This window comes from Caloenas nicobarica, chromosome 1, assembly GCF_036013445.1.
Source record: "Caloenas nicobarica isolate bCalNic1 chromosome 1, bCalNic1.hap1, whole genome shotgun sequence".
Taxonomy (NCBI): domain Eukaryota; kingdom Metazoa; phylum Chordata; class Aves; order Columbiformes; family Columbidae; genus Caloenas; species Caloenas nicobarica.
In genome coordinates this window covers 214200937-214225328 of record NC_088245.1, presented here as the reverse complement: position 1 = coordinate 214225328, position 24392 = coordinate 214200937, and the positions used below count along the sequence as shown (strand labels likewise).

The following is a 24392-nucleotide window of genomic DNA, read 5'->3' as shown; positions in this document are numbered from 1 at the left end:
GGCCTGGTGCTGCATTTCTAGGGGGAGGTTGTGAAGAGCAACACAATAAAGAGGAGGTCAGGCTCACGACAATCCTTCGTTCCATGACCTCAAACACTCTGTTTGTGGAGGGGGCTACACCCCCTAATTCCCTCTGTCCTCATAGAATCACAGAACAGTTTGGGTTGAAGGGACCTCCAAAGCTCATCCAGTGCCCACCCTGCCATGAGCAGGGACATCTGCACCAGCTCAGGTTGCTCAGAGCCCCGTCCAGCCTGGCCTGGGGTGTCTCCAGGAATGGTTCAGCCACCACCTCTCTGGCCAATCTGGGACAGGCTCTCACCACCCTCAGGGGCAACTATTTCTTCCTCATGTCTGACCTGAATCTCCCTCCTTTAGTTTAAAACCATCATTGGTTGTCCTATCACAACAGCTCCTGCTCAGAGGTCTGTCCCCATCTTTCTTCTCGGCCCCTTTTAAGTCCGGAAAGGCCGCACTAAGGTCTCCCCGGAGCTTCCCTTCTCCAGCTGAGCACCCCAACTCTCTCAGCCTGTCCTCCCAGCAGAGCTGTTCCAGCCTCGCATCCTTTCTGGGGCTCCTCTGGCCCCTCTCCAGCAGCTCCATGTGTGTCCTGTGCTGAGGACCCAGAGCTGGCCCAGCACTGCAGGGGGGTCTCCCCAGAGCGGAGCAGAGGGGCAGAATCCCCTCCCTCCACCTGCTGCTCACGCTGCTGGGGATGCAGCCCAGGACCCACAAAATGGGGCTGAGGAGGGAGCATCACCCCAAACTGAGTTTGGGGTACAGCAGCGACTGCTAATTACCATGATTGTCCTACACGTCTCGCTGAAAAATGAGTTCATCTCCTCACTGCAGAGATTCTCTGACATCAATCACAGAAAGATACATTTTAAGGCCGAAAGGGACTATTAAATGATGTAATTTGGCCTCAGGTACATTGAAGCCTATAGATTTCCACCGACTTCCAGCTGTAAGGAAGCAGATCCCTTCTGTTGCGATGAAAGCATCTTTCTCACAAAGGCTCCTGCTCTTGATTTTCCCTGGATACAAAGACAGCGCTGCTCCTGGCAGCTTCTTCTGGCAGCTGCGCACCCTCTCTGTTCAAAACGTGGACCTTCTTTCCACTTTTAACGTGCCTCAGCTTCAGCTCCCAGCCGCCGGTCCTCGTCGTGCCTTTCTTTGACTAATGACTCATTTCACAGCCAGGTGAGCTGTTTGCAGGAGCACAACGTGCCTTTTTGTGCCATTTAGAAAAAAAAAAAGAAGCTAAGGCGTTGCTTTGTTGCTTTCTTCCTCAGATGCAGAAAAGCCAAACCGCTGCATTTCTTTACTTTGCTAGAATAAACCAGGGAGCTCTTCTTCCCCTCAAGGCTCCCCCAGCTGCTGAGAGGGCCAGGCCTTGCTGGAGGGATTATTTCATCCATCTTCTTCTGCTTTGCTGCAGATTTCTCCCCGTCACACAGCTGGATGTGTCCTGGCAAAGACCCAGTGCTGGCAGAGATGCTGCTTGAGTGGTTTGTGACCTACACAGAAGGTTTTGCTGCCCCCCGGCCCCTTCTCAATCCATTCTCTGTCTTGCTGTCTGGAGGAGCAAAGCTGTCTCAGGAGAGCTGGAGATCCAGGACCTGCAAGTCTCCATTTCTTTCGATTAGAAAATTAATCAAAAAGCATTTAAATAGACCCCGGAAGAAAACCTCGGATGTGCGTATCTCCTGTTCTACCTTCTGCAGCGCTGCTTAGGACTGCGCCTGAGGCCTGGAGGAGTCAGTGGGATGATCTACCTGACAGAATGTTGGAGCCGGGGAGATTGGGCTCTGCTCCCCAGGAACAAGCGCCAGGACCAGAGGAAATGGCCTCAAGTTGCGCCAGGGGAGGTTGAGGTTGGATGTGGGGAAGAATTTCTCCCCCAAAGGGCTGTGGGGCATTGGAACAGGCTGCCCAGGGCAGTGCTGGAGTCACCATCCCTGGAGGGGTTGGACAGACGGAGATGAGGTTCTCAGGGACATGGGGCAGTGCCAGGGTGGGGGGGCGGTTGGACTCGATGATCTGAAGGGTCTTTTCTGCCCCAGATGATTCCAGGAGTGTTTCCAATCACCAGGCAGAGACGGAGCATCAAGACTACGGCTGGAAACACCGAAAAAAGGACATTCCTGGCTGAGGGTTACCCAAGTCCCTGCCATGAGCCCATGTCCCTTTCAGCTACACAGACCATGTATAAATCCAGGACAGCAGGTCACATGGAGGTATAATAATATTATTTTCAACTCAGGATCTTTTTCAAAGATGAGACCGAGTTGGGGTGTGGTGTCTCCTTAGCAGGAAAGATTTGGTGCTGAGACATCACCCTTGGACCTTCGTGAGGAAGGTGTTGAGGCGTGAGGGACCAGAAGGGATCAAAATTAACTGGCAATGAGTAGGTTTAGGGGGACAAAGCAAGCGGTGGATGCTCTTTCCCTGACCACCAGAACAGAGAGGCTCTGGAGCAACCTCTCAAATGGGAAAAGCGTGGAAACCTTCCCTGTCTCCAGGTGGAAAATACCCCATGGAACATTATTTTGACTGTTTCGAGTGTATCGCAAAGAGATTTGCACCAATATCGACATCAATACAACCATGGGCAGGAGCTCAGAGGGCTCTGTCTAATTTCAGGCAGCCGAGCTGAGATATTTCTGGGAGCAGGAGGCGATGCCAACGCTGGCTGAAGCTCAGGGGGGGTGAGTGCTTCTGAAAAATCACATTTTGTGTTTAAATTCAAGGATGGGAGTATCAATCGGTGCGGGATTGCAGCAGCATGGGAGAGGAGGGAGCGAGGCTGTGCGGACGAGATCCCGAAGCCAAGGTTTGAACAGGAGGGGTGAGGATGCAGCTGGGAGCCTCCTCAAGATACAAGTCAAGGAAAATGGGGAGAAACAGGGAAAAAATAGCCAAAGGGAGAGCTGGGCCCCAGGTGGGGTTCTGGCCACTCCACCAGGCAGGGAGGGAACATTGAGGCATTTCCAAACAACAGCTCTGGCCACCACAACGGGTGACAGTCGGAATCATCGCCCTCACTGGGAAACGTCTCCCTGTCGTGAGGGATCCGCTGGGGCCATCGTGGAGTGAGCATCCCCAAGAGCTGCTCCTCTGAAAGGAACCACAGAATCATAGGATGTCAGGGATTGGAAGGGACCTCGAAAGCTCATCCAGTGCAATCCCCTCGCCGGAGCAGGAACACCCAGATGAGGTTACACAGGAAGGTGTCCAGGCGGGTTGGAATGTCTGCAGAGAAGGAGACTCCACAACCTCCCTGGGCAGCCTGGGCCAGGCTCTGGCACCCTCACCGGGAAGAGGTTTCTTCTCATATTTAAGTGGAACCTCCTGTGTTCCAGTTTGAACCCATTGCCCCTTGTCCTATCACTGGTTGTCACTGAGAAGAGCCTGGCTCCATCCTCCTGACACTCCCCCTTTCCATATTGATCACCATGAATGAGGTCACCCCTCAGTCTCCTCCAAGCTCAAGAGCCCCAGCTCCCTCAGCCTTTCCTCATATGGGAGATGCTCCGCTCCCTTCAGCATCTTCGTGGCTCTGTGCTGGACTCCCTCAAGCAGGAATATCCGTATCAGTTTATGCCTTTGATCTTAAGGACTTTGCTTGTTCCTCACACCTTTGGGCTCCAGGCCTTCTCGCATCTCGGTGATTTCAGCGAGTTCACCCCCGCAGCCATCGTTAGGTTCCAGAGTGATCACACCCGCAGTTCGGTGACACCGCGCCCAGCCCCGCCCCCTCCCGCATCTCCCCGCCCCCTCCCTCTCTGATTGGCCCGCCGCGTAAGGGTGGGCGGGGCCACGCAAGAGCGACGTGCGAGCGAAGGGGCGGGGCGGCGGCGCGCGTGCGCGGTGTGAGGCGCCGGGAGCGCCGGGGGGGGAAGGAGCGCGGCCCTGAGGGGAGCGGCGGCACCACCGGCACTTCACCTCACCCAGCCCGCTGCGCCTTCGCCGGGGCTCCTCGCCCGGCCCTACGCGCCCACCCGCCACCCCCACACCTTCGCCGAAGGGGGAGGGGAGGAAGGGGAAAAGAAGCGAACGAGAGCGGTCGGCGGGTCCCGCCGCGGGGAGCGGAGCGAGGCGCGGGGCGGCGGCGGCGGCGGCGGCTCCTCCATCATGTCGGCGGGCGGGGACTTCGGCAACCCGCTGCGGAAATTCAAGCTGGTGTTCCTGGGCGAGCAGAGCGGTGAGTCACCGGGGCTCCCTCACACAGGGGTGGCGGGGCGGGCTCCTCCCTTCCCCCCCAATTCCCCCCCCCAAACCCGCCTTTGAGGGGCGGGGGTCGCTCCTGAGGGGATTCCCCCCCCCTCCCACCCTCTATGGGGGGTTCTACTGTGCGAAAACCCCACTTTATGAGGAGAAAAGGGGTTTTTCTGCCCTTTTCTGTGGGGTGGGGGAGCTGTCTCGGGGCGTTCGCCTCCCCCTGGCAGTCGCTGCTCCTTGGGTGACAGAAGGAGGTTTAAATAAAACCCCCCAAACCCCAGCGGCCACATCTCCAGGAACAGTTGCTGATTCATTTGATCCCAGCTCCTCTGATTTTTTTTTTTTTTTCCTTGGGGGGGGAGGGGGGGGAAGGAGTCTAAATCCCCCGTGTTTTCTGTGTAAATTTTCGAAAATGGAGTTTTGTGTTGTTGAAGCGGATCCGACGCTCTAAATAAATTCAGTCAGTGATATTTTCTTCCCTTCGCAAAGAAACCCAAACGCAAATAATATTTTCTCCTTAGTAGGAGGCCTCTGTCTACAATACTGCATCGGAAATCGTTCACTTCAGAGAGTTTTCTGATTAAAAAAATGCTCATTTGGTGGATGCTTTGTGTAATCCTGGGCAGATATTGAGCGATCTTTGACATAATGAGTAGGTGCAAAATATTCTCTGTCTCAGGGTGGGGTATTTGCTCCCTCAGCCACCTTTGGTCTCTGACTGGCAGATGATGAAATACTAGTCGTGGGGGGTTTTTTGTGTGTGTGTGTGGTTTTTTTTTTTTTTTTTTTCCCAAATGACATATCTTGGTGTTTCCTCACTCATTTGTGGATGAGCTGGGTGATAAGACTGATATTAGAATTATTTACCTATACATTGGTGGTTTCCTTTAGTCTGTTCCTTTCATAATTTTAAAAAAAATTTATTTCTTTTTTTTGGTGTTGGAATAGCTTCTCCTCATATTAAGGATTCAGGGAGCACAAGTTCAACTTGGGTATTTTTTTTTTGAGGGGGGTTAAGTCACCTGATCTGCTTGGTGAGGTGCTGTTTGCTCAGCCATTTTATGAGGATTTTGGAAGAGGGTCATGTGCAGAATATGCTGTTTTATTTTTTTTATTTTATTTTTTTTTCCACAAGGTATTTGATAACAAGGAATCTTGGGTATTACCTATGCATTTGCAAAATGCTTGGCTTGTTTTACTGTATTTCTGAGCTTTGATTTCATGAAGCTTTTCGAGTACCTAATGGGAGGTTATAGCACCTGGTGCAGATCTTAAATCTCAGCAGCTCTCAGTTTACACGTGGATTTCTTGTCTATCTGTTCTGAGAGACATAACATCAGTTATCTTCTTCTAGTCTTTGTCATTTCCCGCCCCCCCCCCCCCCCCCAGCTAATCATGTGTTTATACCCCAAGATTTTAAATAACTCCAGCCCCTAGCGTCAAATTTGAGGAGCAGAGAAGGGGGTTTATGGGCATAGCGCAGCAAAATACCCCTAACTAGATAAAAATAACACTGCAACTGCTGCCTCGACTGCGGCGTATGGATGTGTTGGGGCTGATTTGACTCTGGTTAGGGCCTGTCCGGCAGCTGCGATTGGGTTTTTCAGCCCTGCCTTTGTCTCGGCTCCTGGGCGATGACTTGGTGACTGATCCGTGCCGAACGGTGGCACCGAAGCCCTCGGCGCGTCCGCGGGTGCTGCAGCGTGGGCACGATCCAACGTGGCACTGGGATGATTCGTGCCGGAGAAATGGCTTTTTCTGAATTCGGCTCCTGCTGTTGTGATGTCATACTCAGTAATTTAATTTTGTTTTTTTACTGTCCAAAGGGTGGATAACTCCCATTACAAATGGCTCCTGAAAGAATAAGCATCCTAATAATATTCTTCTGTATGACAGAGATAATTACAGAAGCGTCTCCGATGCTGCAAAGGGGATTTGAGTGGGTTTTACTTACACGTCGCTCCTTTCACCATTCTTTGTTTTGAAGGTTAAGGGAAATGCAGAAATAAAGTTTTCTTTTCATAATAGCAGCTTTCATAAATGAGAAGGTCTCTTTGTACAACTGTTGCGCTGGATTGCTGCATTCGCTTCCTGCTCAGCTGAAAGGTTGTCTGCCCTGTTGGAAGGCCATAATTAAAGATATCCTACTGCTGCTGGTAGGGAGGCCGAATGCTTCTGTTCCATTTGTGTTCGGGGACTTCACAATGACAAATGGAATGTTATAGGGGGCTGAGAAGTGGACAAGCTGCCTCAGCAACCCAAAGTAGCAAATATCAGACCTTCTCTGCTGACTGTATACAGCCTTTTCAATAAATATGTAATGGCTGAGAAATCCTTAACTGGAGTTCATTACTGTGCAGGCTTTACTGCCCTTCCATGCGATTGTGTGAGCAAAGGCAAGAAATTTGGCCCTGTGAGGTCTGGAGGTACCTCTAGATCCTATTATTATTTGAAAGCGGGATTGCACAGTGGATGCAGTCTCTGATTTTTTTTTTTTTTTTTTTTTTTTTTTTTTTTTTTTTTGCTGGTATCCTCAGCCATATTGTGGGATTTCAATGCTGTATACCCAGGCGTTTGTATGGACTGCAGTGATTCTTCCTAGTTATGCTGTTTGCTAGCCACAGATTCCTTTTCCTATGCCAACGTGCTTTTTCTTTTTAATCCCCTTTTCTTGCTCCCCAGTCCTCAAAATCTTCTGTTCCATCATCTGCCTTTTCTACCTTTGTTGCGCCAGCTGACCCCTTGCTGGCTGTGGGTCCTGGTCAGTCATTGATGTGTCATGATGCTGGATCACTCACGACTCCTTTCAGGATTTACTGCAAGTCATCGCTTCTCGATCGCAATATTGCGTCCCCCACGCCCTCCCCCAGCCCAGCTCCTTGCCGCATGGACTGTGAATTCATCGCGAGCCTGCAACATAATCCGTGTCCAGCTAAAAGCCGCTTCTCTTTCTTTCTTTTTTTTTTTTTGGCTTGTAATACAAGGATATAGCATTGGGCAGCTAGTAAGAAGGCAACTTCACCAGCACTTGCCTTAATTGAATTACTTTTTTCAATGATTGAAGATTATATGAAGTTTAGCAGTTTTAAATATGCTAATCTTTACTGAAAAGGCAGAGAGAGCTCTGTACTTGGGGATTAGATAGAGCTATTGTGGGAAGGGGAAAAATATGCTTCTTACTGCCTTTGATCTTGTTTTATCAGGTGATCTTCATCAGTCCTAATGCCTCAAGTTTAAGAAATTCAGATTTCTGGGTCACATCAGTGCACACATCACCTGTGTTAGGATAGCTATATGGTATATATTAAAATATTAATAACATCTTTAGTTTTATCTTGCATATGAACACCTCTACTTCTTAATACATCGATTTTTTTGATGGAGTGGGCAGAACTGAATGCTGGGGCACCACAACAGAAATATTCTTTCATCACGTGGGTTTATGCTGCAGCTTTTATTGGCGAGCAAGTGTGAAGGACATTAATATGTATAGAAAGCAAAATAAGTCCTTGTTGTCTCTTTCTCCTGGTGTTTCTGCATTGCATAAGATTTTTCAAATGTTAAGTTGTTCTAATTTTCTTTATCAGGAACTGAGATTTTTAATATTGAGAAAACTAAGTACAGTATAATAACTTGAGGGACATAACTGTTTGGAAAACCACTAATGAACCATACTGTTTCATAACGATGTTGGTACAAGCCCTGCTGAACAGTGTGATGTGTCTTATTAGATAACTGGGGAACTGCAGGTGGTTTGTGTGTGACATGAAGCTGGTGTGACCCAGTCCCAGTTCAGCCCATCCGCAGGGACTGGCATCCCTGGGCGACTTCCAGCTCCCTTCTTTTTAAGGAATTCTCAGCCTCGCGAGCTCCAGACGCTACTAACTCGTCCCACTGGTGGTTTAAAATCTTCTCCCCTTCCTTCCTGTTAATTTTTTAATGTCTTGGTTTTCCTGTGGCTGGGTCTTCAGATATTTGGGTTTATATCTGGACTATCTGCATTTTCCACAAGGTGCTGAACTTCGTTTTCTTGGGTGTATCTGGAGGCTGAATATTATCCTGGTTCTTTCTTTTCTCCATCTCTGAAACAGCCCTTCTTACAGCAGTGTCTGGAAGAAGCACATCGGACTTGGAGAAAAAGACTCCAGTGTTTTGCGTTGCCTGTTTTTATGGTGCCTTTTGATCCCTGACTATTTGTGGAAGCCGAATCTTTTCTTCAGAGGAAGAATAGCTGCGCCTTTCTGCACTTTGGTTTGTTTTTCTGTCTGTATCGAAGAAATAATTTGTGAACTTGGAAGGAAAGGATCTTCTTATCCCTTGATGTGAAATAATGGGTTTAATATCTGCAGTTGTTGGGGTGTTTGGTGGTACTTGGCACTTTCTTGGCACATAATCCAGGTTCTAAAAAGCTGAAGCTGTAAATGAGACTAACAGAAACAAAGGTGGGGAACCTCATCTGAAGCCACCCTTGGCAGAAGATACAGCATTTGGAAGTCACCAGAGCCAACAGTTGTCAGCCGTTCTTCTCTAATTCACTGATAATTAAAAATCTGTAATCTGTGAGGAAGTAACTACCTTCCTATTTACCTGATAATTCAGTCCAGGTGTTCAAAGGCATTTGTCGTGGTCATGCATGTACAAATACATGTTGTATACACTACAGATTAAAAAAATGCAAACCAATGAACCAAACCAAGCAAACAGAAACTCTCAATGGCTTGAAACATGGCTCAGAAGAAATGAAATTTTGTTGTCTCGCGTTACCATCAGATTTTTTTCAAGATAACCTGTGAAACTCACCTGTGAGTCCTGTCACCTGCAAGAACAGTTACCTGGTGACAGACAAATGTTTCTGAAGGGTATGGGGGCTCTGATGCGTTTGTTCTGGTGTGGAGCAGGATGGGACAAGCCTAAAAGCACCATTTTGAAAATGAACTGATATAATCAAAATAATTATGCCTTTGACGCATTAGGATAAATTATATATGGAATTAGTCTAAATGTAAAAAGTACGTATCGGGAAACAAATGTCAAAGTACAGACTGACAATGAAAGTAGAATTTTTCAGGTCCGTTTCCTTATTTATTTACCGAGTTTACACAAAGTGGAAAAGCTAAACGGATTCTTTGTTTGCCCCTCAGCATAAAGCAAACTCTTCTGGGCCTAATATATTGTACGGCCCTGGGACAGCAAACAATTGAATCAATTACATCAGATATCTTCTTCCTATGTTCAGAACATGATGGGCTAAATATGTTTTGGAATATTTGAGTAATATTAACTGAAAAAAAAGACTTTTTTGTGTGTTTCAGTAGTATTTAACTCTCACCCAAATGCAGCTTAGTGCATCAGGAAGAAAAAATGCTAATCTGGGAAGCAAATGTTATATGAAACTAAACCTAAATAAATATTTTTCACCCATGTGAACTATGTAATGGTTCAGTAGGTGTGTATGTGGGTAGGTACATATACTATAGTTGGAAAATATCAATCATAGTGCAAAGGCCATACTGAGTGGTGAGGAGCCTTCTGGGATGGAAGTTGTGAACTGGTTAAAAAAATTAAGAAAATAATGAACTGTAAATACAAAGTAGGATCAAAATTGGGGGCTTAAGTGGAAGGACTTCCTACTTCTGATGTTGCATGCAACTCGATGACCTAAAATGTGCTACTGAAACCTCCCTAGCTGGATATATAGACCTATTTTTTGTGTGCAATCAAGTTCTTGAGCCCTTTGCTCTGTTCTGGCAGCCTCCTGTTGAGTTTGTCAAACAGAGTTCAGCCTTCAGATTCGGAAGGAAGCCCGTATTCAGCTGCGTGGCACAATAGTGGCATTTGTTTAATTTGACTTTTTAGAAGGAGGGTGTAACTTGCCTTTTGTGTTCCCTGTTAGCAGGTTCTTTCTGCTGGGTGGCTGTAAATTGGAATGAGTTGTGGCTGCCAGAATTTCAGGGCATGGTTTCCCCCTGTCCGCTTGTGTGATTTGAAAAGGCTTCTTGGACTCCTGGCATAGCCAGGGTGATGCAGATGGGTTTAGTTACAGTGTGTGTACGCAGAGCTGGGGAATATGCTGTGTAATGTCCTGAAGTTTGACTTGCGAAGGATTTTTTACAAAGCCAAGACTCTTAATAGTAATAAGAACCAGTTAAAGAGTGTGTGCTCCAAAGTCTTTTTCCTTCTGCTGGGGCACTTTTTGTTGATGTTAAAATGTTGTCCATCTTATAACGTCCTCCTTTAGTCCCATCACAACGACCAGAGCTGGAAGTGCCACTTTCTACTGTACTGGAGTCTAACTGGTAAATCTGCAAGCAAATCCTCCTTGACCTTGGCTGCTTTCACCAGTACAGGTGCCTAGCTAAGTACTGGTGCAAACTGGTATTGCCCATGGACATTGTCTCCATTTTAATGCAGAGTTGGGGCATTATTTTAAGAGTTTCCATGTCTTGCTGCCCGTATCCCCTGGAGATGCCACACAGCTATTCTGAGATTTACAGGCTTATGGTGTTCTCTTATCCAGACATGTGTAGGTGTCACCAACACCCAGAATTCAGGTTTCGCTTTAAATCTAAAGCATATTTTCCCAGAACTGAAAGAGTTGGGGTGAAATCTTGGAGCAAAGCTGATGAGCAGGTGGTTATTTTGCCTTCAGACATGGCCAGAACCGGCTGCATCAGTGGAAGGTGCAGGTAAACCTGCGGAGAAAATGTTCTTAACTTTCACTTGGTCTTATGTCTTGAATTGTGACTACTTAAACCTCTGTACTATTGTTTGTGACCATATAAATGAATGCTACCTAGCAGGATAAGTGATGTTTTTTAATGATTTGCTTCTAGGAGAGCAATCAGCAATTGCTGCAGGAAAAAAAAAATCCAAAAACCACCCACTCCAATGTTTCTGTAATTAACGCAGAGGCCAGTTTATTCCATTCCTCTAAGTGCTTCCTGCCACGTTTCCTGTACTTGCCTCTGTCTAGGTCTGAGTTATAGCCAGGTCATTTTCTTCATGTTCTTGATGTGTGCGACACAAAGGGAAGGGAAATTAAACCTAGAATAGATGTGTAGCCAAAAGGAGAGGGGCCCCAGGAGGGTGCAGTCTCGCTGGCTGAGCCCCAAGCGGTGGCTGATGCAGGATTGACAAGATTCCCGTCAATTTGATCTCTGCCAAGGGGTCGAAGTAGCTTCTGCCGGAGTCGAGGTGAGTGAATTCCTGCGAACAAGCTGAGTATTTTCCCCTGCAGAGGCTCTGAAAGTGCCTGCGCAGAAATGGGCATCAGCGTCGTATTAATCTGAGCGCAGGAGTGTTTCTCTGCAGCTTGTAGCGCCAGGCACTTCATTTGTTTTAATGAAGATGTTGCCTTCTCTGGGAGTAGAAAATATTCACTTATTACCGACTCTGTCCTCTTCTGCCAGCACAGAAATGGCTGTGAGAAACCCGACTTGTCAGCGATGGGAGGATATATATTTTTTTTAATGGCCTGACGGAAGGCTTAGCAGAGGAATCTGAACTAGATGAGTGATTGAAAATCATCCCGTGGATGTCTGAGGTGGCGGAGGAAATGGAGAGGAGGAAATTTATTGTAAGTGCTGCGAGCAAAAGCATAGCGTGCGCACAGAGATCGATAAATCTTGGTGAGCTGAGAGCCAGGATAGAGGGCAGTGGATTAGAAATGCAGGTAAGCGGAGAACACTCGATGTTGGAGAAGCAACCGAATCTCCAGGTAATGTTTCCCTGATGGGCGCAGTCAGTACTGTGAAAGTGGATGAGCAGGGCTTAACTTTCATGTAGAACAGAATTAATTGGCGGTGAAACACTGTCCTGCAGTGTATTTGCTGTCGAGGGGAGTTTTGACCCCTTCTCGACTTTACTAGGCAGGTGTTTTTGCTAGAGGTTTGATACCTTATTTGCCTTGCCTATATTACCTGATTTTTATTTTTTTCCCCCTGATTTCAGATTGATGCATTTGCTGCTGAAAGAGGTTTTGAGTGTTGCGTCCTTGGCTCGCTCAAAATGGCTGAAAAATCACTTAGGTCTGCATAAAAAGCGAGGATGGCTTTACTAAAGCTGAGGTTCTGCTGCTTATTTGGATAAAGCTGCAGGTGAATCTTTCAGCTCAACAGCTGAACACAGCTGGAGGAGGTTCAAACTAAAATGGCTGAAATTTGAGTTTGATGTATCATCGTGAGGAAATCCCAAGAATTTTCTTGTAAGGTATTCAGGGGTCAGGAAGAAACGCAAAGAGGCTTTTGCAGGGTGGGTTTTTTCCAGCCCCTCATTTCCAGACCTCTTCACTGGTTCAAGTTCGTATAATTCCTTCTCAGCTTTCCAAGCTGCCTCTTAATATCAGTTCTTTATGCATTCGGTCTGTAATTATGCTCTTATTCTTTCTGTTCTTCCAACTTTTTTTTTTTCTAGTTGAGTTTGCTTAGCAAAAATGGCAAGAGATGTCATTGGAGTGGCTTTTGTCTACCATCATACAATTAACTTTGTGACCATAGTTCTCTTCCACTTTTTTATTTTTAGTTGCTCTTAAAGCAAAATGTGACTTGGAGAAGGGGATAGTTTTTCATTCTTGAAACTGCATAAACAATAGGCAGATCAAAAGCTTGTGTCCCATAAAATTTACCTCTTTATTTGGATGCTGTAGCATACTAGATGACTTGAAAAATTCTTTTCCCAGTGAAAACATCACAGTCTTTTAATCATTTGCCGGTTTGGTGTTAAATCCTTTTCCCTTTCTCTGTTCAAGAGCGCAAAGGGCTCATAGATATAAACAACCAACCTATAGGCTTGGTGGACTGGTTATGCTGTTGCAGCAACTAATTTACAGTTCATACAGTTTTGACCTTAAGAATGCTACAATTTTGCTTAAAAATACGAGAATTTTTTTTTTCTTCTCTAGAATACAGTTTGGTTTTCCCCCAAGTCATTAAACTGCAGAATATATACTAAAATGAAGAGGAACCTTGTGCGAATTACCACATGCATTCCCTCCAGTAAGTCCTGACATCTAGAAATGATATTTTAAACTCTTGTTGCAGTCTGTGCAGCTAAGAACGAGTCAAAAGCCTTGAGATCTGCTTGGTTTCAGCTTAAATGAATCCTCGTTGTTTCCGGTGTGTCACAAGTGAGAACCATCCTCCTTGAAAGGTGGAGGAGCCGTGTACCCTGGGTGAGGGCTGATCCCAGAAAGCACAAAGACTTTCCACCTCTACCCTTTGAAAAGTGGAGATGGGGAGAATAATCTTCTACATTAAATATTTTTAAGGAGTTTCAAAACATCTCCATGCTTTGCTTTTTCCCTGATTTGATGCTTCTCAAGCGCTTACCCAATTTTTGAGTCGGGTATTTTAGGCATCTCCACGCCACCTTTTTTTGTAGATGATTCCCTGTTGCCGCTGTCAGCCACACAGCACAAGATGCCAACCAGATGTAGTATTTGCTGTACTTGTCGGCGGGTCTTTTATGAATCTTAAGCAAATGTGACCATCTGTGTTTGGTCTTAGGTCTTTGAGGTCTTCGCAGAACCTGGCTTCTGCGGGTACGACAGCCTGAAAACCCTGAGTTTCCTCCTGTGCACATTTATACAGCTAGAATTGGAAACAAGTCTTTTCTGTGTGTCTTGGAGAGTAAATATTATAGTTAAATAGAAACTGAACTAGCGTATGTCCTTAGAGCCCTTATATGAAGGGATTCATCCTCTGGAAAATACTGCTGGAGGAAAATATTTATTTCAAGATATTATATCCCAGCTGGAGTAGAGATAATTCTCCTCTAAAGTATATTCTGCTTCAAACCCAATTTCTCATACAAGTGCGCTTTTTTTTTTCCTATAGTTGAACTCTACAATTCTTTTTTTTTTTTGAGTAGCCTTTTTCTAGAAAAGGACAGAATAAAATAAAAAAAGAAAATACTTGTTCCATTAACTCTCTGGAACCAAATTCCTCTATTTTAAAGATTAACTTCAAAAAATTCTTTTAGATGAGTATTAAACCTCAGGTCTGCAGCCCCTCAGGTTCTATGGCTTCTTTCCAAGGCCTTTGTGAAACGCAACTGGGGAGAAACAAGTTTGTCGGTTGGCTTCAGCTCCCTATGGAGAGCTCTGTGTTGCAGGAAATTTTTAGGCTGAAGATTGCGCTGGATTAACATTGCTTAGTTTGCCAGATGAACATCATTTGAGTTTGAAGTCCTTAATTTGCAGAGCAGGCAGCTGGAGTGTCAAGTGTCTCTGCTGGTGGCCTCGGTTCGGTCCCCAGGAGGAAAGTGTCACAGCTCAGGAGCGGTGTTGTGAAGGAGAAACGAGTCATGTGGCATCAGGATACGCTGCTTTTAAATTCTTAACGTTGTTTTTTGTAGGTATTTGTTGCCGCGTGTTGTCCGGACTTGTGTCTGAGGAGCCTGGAATGTGCATCTCCTTAAACTGTGCTATTTTCAAATTCTACATCTTTTTTGGCTTCTGTACTAAAAAAAATTAAATTGTGGTTGATTTTTTTTTTTTTTTTTTTTTTTTTTGGTACTGAAAACAGGGTTCTGTGCTGCTCTTGTACCATGTACTCATATACATGTTCTCCTCTATTTTGATCTCATCTCTTTTTCCTCCTGTGTTGCTGTGGAGTTGCATCATACAGGCCACCCCAGGCGTATTGTTGTGCACATCCCCGGTTATTTTTGCAGCGGTCCCCAGGTGTTCTCCACAGCCATCCTTGTCAACTTGGATCAGCAGCCGCTGACCAAATCCGTGCCGTGCTTTGGGGAGACGTGCGTTTAATGCAAGCGCACAGAATGTACTCCAAGTGTTTCTTTTCCTTACAAGCTGTGTCGACCTTAAACCAGGACTATTTTAAGATTTCGTTCAAGCTCGTTCTGAAGAAATACCCACCTGTGTTTCTGCCTGAAGAGTGAGTTTGGGGGAAGATGTGGAAGCCGTCCTGTGGTTCTCATGTGGAAATAGGAAGGGTCAAGTCTTAGTCCTTCCAGAGCTGCCCAGATGATGTTCTGGGAACAAGATGGAACCACTGAGAAGGAAGCTATATTCTTATTTTTATTCTTTTTTTTTTTCCTCCTTCCCTCATGCAGGACAGAAGTCGCTACAGTGGGAGAGGGCAGAGTTTTCTTTGGTGGTCAGGAGAGGTAGAGGTATTTGCTTGTTTTGTCAGGTGGATAATGGCGCTGGGGAGACGTTAGGCTAAACCTAAATTAGTTAAAGTACGGAGGGAAGTCAGTAGTAATCTCCAGCCTTTTAATAGGTCTCCTGAAACTTCTCTAATTTGTCGCTTCAAAGGCTGACTTACCGTTGCTTGTTGTGCTTTCAAGGGCAAAATGTATTTAGGAAGATGGCAGTAGCTGGTTTTAAGGACTCAGGGAAACGATGATTGGATTCCCTGAGCTAAATGATGGCATATGCTGGTTTAGTTTGCATCAGAATAATGTTTACTGCTGAAAAGAGTAGAAACCATGAACATTTCACTCCAGAAATGGATACTCAGGTGGCTGCCCATTTGATCTCCTCCCTCCTGCAGCTGTTTTCTGCCTGACGATATTGCCATCTTACCATTACTTTCTGTAGCTGTAGGAAATCTTATGTGTTATATAGCATGATACTGTGAAGGAGGAATTTCTCCTGTGAGACAGACTTAATCTACACTATCTTCTGTCTCACCATTTGCTGTGTGGATTTTTAATTGAATTTTCTCTAACTCGCCAGCGTTGGTTGCATCTTATAATACAGTTTTTTTGATTTATCTGACTTTAGCTCAGTAAGTAATACTTAACGTGGGGCGGGAGGAGATTATGAAGAAACAGAGGATAAAGACAGGTTGTACTCCGCATAGTTATTTAGAGGAGAAATTGGAAAAGAAACATTTGGAGTCCCATAGTGGACTCGGTTCCGGGCTATATGCTTTGTAACAGTTATCAAGATTTTTTTGTGTGTGTGGTTTTGTGTCAACAGGTTTGACACAAAACCCTCCTGGCAGGAAGAAAGGGCAATATCCATATTTGCTACACAGAGAAAAATGGAAAGATTTATTAGGAGGGGATTGAGGCATTGTGGAAAGACGGTGTTGGGTAATTGTGGCTCTAAAGAACCTAAATGAAGCCTTATGGGTAAGGAAAAAAGGACAAGAATAGATAAAGCTCAAGCAGAATGACAGATGTCCTCATGCTGTATTTCTTAACCACTGCAGAGAGCATAGTTTAATTAGGAAGGCATCATCTGTAGGAAAAGGTGATGAACCAAACTTCAGATAATCAAATATTACCAGAAAAACTTGGGTCAGAGCAGCACATTCAGCTGGTTTTGTTTGCAGAAATATGAGTTTTTCCCCAAAGGCAGTATGATAGGGAGAGACAGGTGGGCTGTTCTTGGAAATTTCAGATTATTCCTATCGCAGCAGCGAGTCTGGCTCTTACTTTAAAGATAGCGGAGACAGAACAGATTGTTTTCACCCAAGTTGAAGGTTTAGCCGTCGTGGTATTGAGACTTTTCTGGACGGCAGAGGAAGGAGGCGCATTCATACGGTATTGGGGTGTGGGGAAGAGGTGAGCTGTAAAATAGAACTTGCAAACCCCAAAGAAACTTCTGGATACTTCAAACAATTAAACAGCCAGTGATTTAGGGAGAGGGAGTGCTTTCATTTGGCTGTTTATGTATAAATTTATATGATAGAGAAAGAGATGTGGCAATATAAAAAGCGAACCTGCAACGCACCGAAGTTTTCCAGCTATTCAGGCAGAAATTACGTTAGAACCCTTTCCAGAAATTAATAATCCAAATGGTTCTCTTAGCTGACAAAGATAATACTTCACAAATCTGTATTGTGCTATTTCATTACAGGCTTCATTGAGATTCTTCTCCAGTTTGCTTTAAGAGGCCAGAATCGGAGATTTCTCTAATAAAGGTATTTGGAATAGGGAAGAGAATATTTGCTTTTGGTTTTGTAGGGAGCTGGAAACCCTCTCAGAAGGGTATAGAAGGCTGGATAGATGTTTGAAGCGGAGAAGTTATTCCCCATTACAAAAAAAAAGTAGAAATAAATCTACTCAGATCCTGTACTGACTAGATTTGGAGCTGAAAATGCAAGATAGAGGATTAATCATTCTAAGTGTGTAGGAATAAGAATATGGATTTTTGCTGAATTAGCACTTTCAGAGGTGCTTTGAGCAGCCGATGAGCAGGAAGGATGAATTTTAAGTTTATAGGAGTGGTGTCTTGCTCTCAAGATCAGGGTCCATTTATGTAAGGTTGCGATAGGCTTCACATAAATCTCGTGTAGAACGATAGATTAAATCTTTAGTAAAATGGACACCACTGATCACAATGGGTGACTTAGCTTAATATTGGGCATTTGTATTAGCACGGGTGGGTTTTACCCTTATCTGCATCTGTAGTGGGGCAGAGAATTACTGTGCTTTATGTAGGTGTTAGGAGGATGATATTTCCCATTAAACCTGGCTTGTTTTATGGATCTAAACCAAGAATTTCTTAAACCAAGGGCGTCCTTCCAATTAACCTTCTCAAATCTCCTTCCTCACTTGAGATGTGTTGCCCTTAAAGGTGCAAAATTCAAACGCCCTATTTCTTTGAATTGTACTAGCAATTGCTGAAAAAATATTTTTAAAAATATATGTATAAGCTTAATATTTTATATTAGCGAGGCCCTACCCAACTGTGGAGTCTTTCAGAGTAAGTGAAATAAATGAGAGTGATCTGTTTGTAGCTTTTTTCTCCAAGGGTTGCTCGTTTTTTACTGATTCGATTCCTCTAGTTATCAGTTGACTTCCACATGAACATGGCAGAATTTGGGGGGTTCAAAGCCATGAAAGAGATAGCGAGGGACGTTCCGTCACCCAGATTCCTCTCTTTCATTTTGTACGAGCAGGGAATACCAATTAAAAGGTTAACTAAACGTTATCACAAGGCTCACTGTGATATCGTGGAGGTGTCCCAAAGTTTGAACCACATTGCTTACACTGAGCTCTTCCAGGTTTGTATTCGTGCCATTCCATTTCCTAATATATTTACCACTTCTAAATAGAATCTGTCTCGGTGTTTTGTAGTTGAAAACACCTTTTAATGAGTTAATTAGTCACTGTGGAGATGTTTTTAAGTAGAGGCATTTCATGTGTTGTCCTGTTTGCAGTATTTAATGAACACTTTTTGTGCAACTCTCCCTAGACAGACGAGTTAAAACCTTTGCACCTTTTAATTCAATTGATGTATTATTGCTAGCAGCAGTTTGCCTGGATAGTTCCTGAGATGAAAAATAAATTAAAAATACTTTTTTTTTTGGTAAAGAAAGGATAAATTGCTTAGTTGAGAAATTTCTTCAGTGTCTCTTAAAACTTTGATAAAGTTATTTGCGCTATTTTATGAACCTTGGTTGGATACCAACCTTTTTCTCCCGTAAATTTTTCCATGAAATCTATATGGTTGAGGAGCAATCCCAAAGACTGTACTGTTCTGTTACTAGTATCTAATAAATTATTTTTCCTTCTTTAAAATGATATATAAACTGCTCTAGGCTGCTCTAGAACCAGGGAATGAGGTGTCCTCTTGTATCGGCAGTTTTGTGTCCTGTCTTTCAAGTGGGAAAATGAAAAACTCAAACTAGAAGGAAAACCAAGAACCCGAAGGTTAAAACTCAACTGCTCCGTCTCAAGTGACAGGAATTGGGGTGTCCTGGGAGGATCTTGCAGATGTGCCAGCTCCCGAACCAGACTCAAATATTTTGCCTTTAGTACGCAAAATGATCAGTATTTTAATTTGAAATTTTCCACCTTATTTTTTTTCCCTAAACTTCATTGGAAAGTTCTACTACGTCTCCCAGTGTAGAGTTCGGTGCCACTTTTTCTTCAAGTGAAAACTGGAGTTTTTATGAAGACTCAAGTTCTTTTGATACCGTTTCTGCAGTGTCGAGGCATGGGATGCGCCTTGAAAAACATCAGCTGGTTTTGATGCATTCGTGCCGTGCTAATAAAACTCACAGAGGGAATTCAATTTTCTTCCTGGCGTACCTGTAATGACTTCACGTTTCTATAGAATCTATTTATGTGCTAAATTAACAGGACTCTTTGCGACCTGTTCAGTGAAGTGCTTGATTTACCATCTCAATTTGGGGCTGAGAGAAGGTGCCGTTTTGCTTCGATAATCCTGAAAGCTACAATTAAGATATTTTGCTTCGCAGTGACTATTGAACTTCATCCCAATTTCTTTTTAGCTTTTTGTAAGATATTTTTGGTCAATTTATTGAGGGAAAAAAAAAGTGATAAACACTGTATTAACTTTATTAATAGACTGAACTAAAACTTCACGCCTAGTTAAGCAACCCAGTTAGTTGGAGCGGCTGAGCACGTCCGCATCGAGACTTTCCACGCATGTTGAATCGCTTCATTAGCATTCATTGACTTTCACCGTCAATAAATGTGGGTTGAAGAAGTTTCTTAGGGGACAGTTTGGTAGTCAGGATGGCAAAAATTGAATAAAATAGCCTTTTCCTGTTATAGCTATCCAAACTTTTCAATCCCCTTTCTTTTCCTGTTGATTTCTGTCTATATTTTCTTCTCTGGATCAGATGTGACTCGTTTTGTATCTGATGAAACAGCTTTTCATGCTCATTAATCCAAATATTTATAGCTGGTGATGCTGTTGCTTTTAGATAATGTTCCCCAAAGCACCAACATCTAGGGAACATCGGACTGACCATCTATTTCTCCCATGTGTCCATATTCTGGAATATTACAGTAGGAATAAATTTGCGTGTCTATCTTCAGCACTTTCAGTACAGGAGTGAACTGCAGAGATGATTTTTGATCAGGATTTGTTTTAGGGAAGAAGTGTCAAATATGCTTCCTTGAAGTTTAGTTTTGTAACCAATTTTAAATTGTAATTAACGTCAAATTATTTGGTTCTATTCTTAAACCTTGCGCCTTAAATTAAAAGATTTGCACCGCTGGAATTTGGATGCTCCGAAGGTTAGAATGAAAACTAACCCATTACAATCCTGGGACTCTGTACCAAAGAAGAAAAGGAAAATAAGCCAAAATTACCCAGGAAGGAGCAGCTGAAACTGGTGATTTCAGGTGGCAAATCATCAGACATGGCAACAAATCTTTTTACCGATGTAATTTCTGGTGTTCGTATTATGGTTGTCATTGATAATACTCAAATCTCAGGAGAAGATGGAAGATGCGAAGAAAAATTCAGGATTTCTGAAAGTATTTCAGTACTTTTGCATTGGGAGGAAGAATCTGTCTTGGTACTACATTGTGTTCCTCCGATATTAATATTTGTAAGAAGTGGACATGACTCTTTGTGGCACCTTGTGCAGAGATAATGAAATAGATAATTTTGCAGGGAAACAACAGCACAGTGTAATTCGGAAGAATCTAGAAGAGTATTCTCACATTAGGTGTTGTATTAGCCCATCATTTTTAGTTTATCCTATTTTAGCACAAATTATTTTTCAAAACCATTGTGTAATATTTTATTGTACTTCTGCTCATATCCACTTAAAGCTCACAAATTTTGGAGAAGCAGAATGAAGTCCCGAATATTTATTTTTACTCCTAACGTCCTCGTTCCAAAAGCAATTGTAATTGCAAGAGAGGGAAATGATTGCATCCATTTTGACTTTGTGCTGATATAAAATATTCAGAGCGGTTTTCTGAATTTGGAAATGTCATTTTTATAGTCACTGTTGTGCTTGAATCTTGTGGTTTCGGCGATTTTCCCTTTTGCAGGAGGAGCCCAGGGCTGAGCAAAAAGTTGCTTTTACCAGAACAGAGCAGATCAGCATCCAATATAATGACCGTCCAAAGTGGCTTAATTACTTTTGATCTGCATAGGTAATATTTTACATCTTCCAGGTCTTTTACGAGCAGATAATTAGATATTTAAAAATAAAATACTGGGATGTAAAAATTGGATCTTATGAACGATTAATTACTGCAGGTCTCCTTGTGGATTTTTGCTCAGTTTATATGTAGGACGTGCTTCAAAAAGTGAATTAATCCCCATAGGCTTTAACTACCATCATATATATAAAGTGCATATTAAGCTACGCTTGCACGACAATAATAGAACTTAAATATTGGTCTTTTAAACTTGATAAGCTCAAATTTTTGTGTAAGAAGCAAGCGGACCATTAAAGCAGTTGAAAAAATAAAACCAACCCCAACCAAACCATCACCTGGTTCATAAACAAACATGCAGTTAAAATTAGAAGGTAAATATTTAATGGAGCAAACTTGCCTTCTCTTGGCTTTATTCTGTGAATTTAGCTTAGAAACCATTGATTAGGTTAGAAGTGACTTGGCGTTTTGTCTGTCTTGCATGTCACAATAATCAATTTGTTGCTTCACTAAAATGTTTAGCAGTATGACTTTCCAAGAGCTCTTTTTGAAACCACCTGAGCCAAGGGCTAAATAATAAATTGGAACCGAAATTCTAACTGAAATGTGGTGTGACATTAGTGCATAAAGGTAGAAATACAGCGAGGTGTCTCGAAGGGCATTTAATTTCTCTGGATGTGCTGACAGCCAAGCTGTGTGTTTTATTATATTGGGGAATATGCTGGAACACGGTTAAGTCAAGTCATTCTGAAATTTCAACCTGAACACCCCACTCAAAAATCGATTCTTTGTCCAAAAATTGCATTATTAAGGACATACTTCACCGAACTGTTGTGGGGATTATTGAAATAACTATACAGGGGATTTTGGTAAAAAGTCAGAATCCTTCTCCACATGCTCACCTTGGTGCCATTCTGTCTTTAGTAATGGAATATTTTATTCATTCTTTGTTATGTATCTCTCTCTCTCTCTGTGTCTCTCTCTCTCTCTGTATATATATAGGCAGCCATTCCCAACTAAACTGCAGCTTTACTGTCCAAGGTCCAGTACTGTTCTTCCTCCTCCTCTTCCCCCATCATCCTCTAACTCCCCTGCCTCCCAAATCTGGTTTTAAATATGTCGTGTGCATGGTTTTTTATTTTTCTTTTTCCCCACAAAAATGTACATACCGATACAGCGTAATATTGGAGATGGTTTTATGGCCCGATAGTATTTCCAAGTGTTCTTGTAGTTTCTTTAAGGTGCCGTTTTGCACTATCAAGATTTACGCTGAGGCTCAAAGAGTCGTTAAAATCCTTTGGGAGAATATTTGAATCCTGATGGGAAACGTGTTTTAAAAAGCATTATCTCTGTAGGATAAGAAGGAAAGCTGAAATCTTCAGGCTGTGGTGAAAAATATCTTCATGACACTGAACGTGGGAGGTTTTTATCATTCCTGGTAAATAATAAGAAGAGACCGTGCAGCAGTCTTTGCAATGTAAAGGTGACCTGTGAGTACCTTTAGTTAATTAACTAAGCTCAATAGCGTGAGTTTTTTTTCCTATTTTCCTGAAGATCTCACATAGAAATGTGAGCACATCGTTCACCCTTCCTGTTCTCTCGTTGGTTTTAAAATATCTGCCTGGTAACTGCCCCTTTTCTCTGCCATGGGCAATAATAGTTACTCTTTGGGTTATTTTTTTCAAAATACTTTGAATGTGTAACATCAAAAAGTGAAGATTTTCCTTTTAGAAATATATAAAGGGCTGATATTTGGACTCCAACACGTGCTCTTGAAATATGGGGGCTCTTTTTAAACAAAAAACGTGATTCTAAAAGGTAGCCTTGTAGCTTCCTGCTGGTTCTAGCCTAGTGAACCAGGGCTTAAAAAAGTCAGGAATAGAAACCAGTTTCCAGAATCCGTTCCCAAGAGCCATAAAGTTAAAAAAAAAAAAGAGCGTAACAGAATTCAGCGCAGGCCATAATGGAAGCGAGTTAAGTCATTTGTTTCCAGTTGAACTGATTTCACTCCCAGTCGCTCGAGTGTTGATTTTCCTTGCGTCTGCTCTTGTCCCCGAAAGGATCGAGATCTGTGGCTGGAGCTGCTTAATGGGACACGTTATCAAGTCCTCGTTGTGTCTCTTGGATTCTTCTAGATTGGGTGACACTGAACTGATGTTTGTGGACGGTACTTCTGTACCATTTAAGAGCTGAAAGTGTTTGGGACCTTTCCTGTAGGTATTTTGTTTCATTTTGAGCAAAATTCCCCAGTGTCCTTGTCCTTTCGTTTTGCTTACCTGGGGACTTACGGCTCCAGTTCTTGATCTTCCTGGAAGTTCATCTTGGGTTTATTCTTCCTCTTCTTGCTCTCTGGTCATTTGAATGAAACCGCTTTTACCACATTATGTAGCAATTAGCACGTGCAATTCCGTTAGTCCTCCTTCTGTTGCTTCCTGTTGCAGGTTTTTACACACATAATTCATTTGTACCATTTTAGCGTTTTTGTTACAGATCTTAACGAGATTGTAAAACTCTCTTCCCCCAAGGAAAAGCTCCTACTTTGGTCTACTGTAGACAATAGAAGACAGTTTCTGGCTTCCACGCCAGCTTAAAGAGTGTCCGTCTTCCAGAAACGGGCAGGATTCTGCTGCTTCAAAACTCAATTTCTTTCAACCATATTTACGCAGAATATTTGGCCCTTGCGCCCAAAATGATGGAAGATTCAGAGCTCTGAATGTGAGAGATGACCGATGTTCTCGCTAATGGAAAACTGGAAGCGCTTCTCCTAAAGTGACGTCGTGTAACTTCCCAGATGTTTTGTGTTCCACCAGATGAGGAAAACCGAAATTGCCTGAAGGTCCTTTCTCTTGTGACGCTAATTTTGGCTCTGTGTTGTTTTTAGAAATCTTTGAAACAGTGAAAATAGCCCTGGTTCTGTCATGTGGTTGACGTGGAACTCTGTAGAAATACAGGCAAGTGGCTTCATCTTCAGAACACAAGCCTGTATTTTAAAATGAATTTTTATAGCTGTGCTTAAGAGGAAACGTCCATACTTTTTAAATTTACTGCCTCGACAGAGTCAAGTAGCATATTTTGCTTTCTGCACTTTTAATACACTTTCTTCTTCCTGTTCAGTAGAGAGGGGCTGACTCTTATTAATTCTTTTCTGCAAGTTAGTGAGCGTGGTGGAAAAAACAACAGATTTTATATGAAAAACTTTTCAGCGTTCAACTTAATTGTTTAAAAACCACCACAGCTACAAAATATGAGTATGAGATGGAACTAGAGCCACTGACCCATGTTCAGTGTTCCATTTCTTCATGGCTATGACTGAAGGAGCA

The 24392-nt window shown here is 43.3% G+C and overlaps 1 protein-coding gene across 2 annotated transcripts in view; it reads left to right on the top strand.

Moving 5' to 3' along the window:
- The first annotated feature begins 3884 nt into the window (after positions 1 to 3884).
- RAB6A (RAB6A, member RAS oncogene family) overlaps positions 3885 to 24392 on the top strand; it is a 57403-nt gene continuing 36895 nt past the window's right edge. For both annotated transcript variants that reach the window (XM_065654338.1, XM_065654329.1), the window contains exon 1: positions 3885 to 4207. In XM_065654338.1, the coding sequence (XP_065510410.1) occupies positions 4138 to 4207 (70 nt within the window). In that variant the 5' untranslated portion in view covers positions 3885 to 4137. The remainder of the gene's footprint in view (positions 4208 to 24392) is intronic.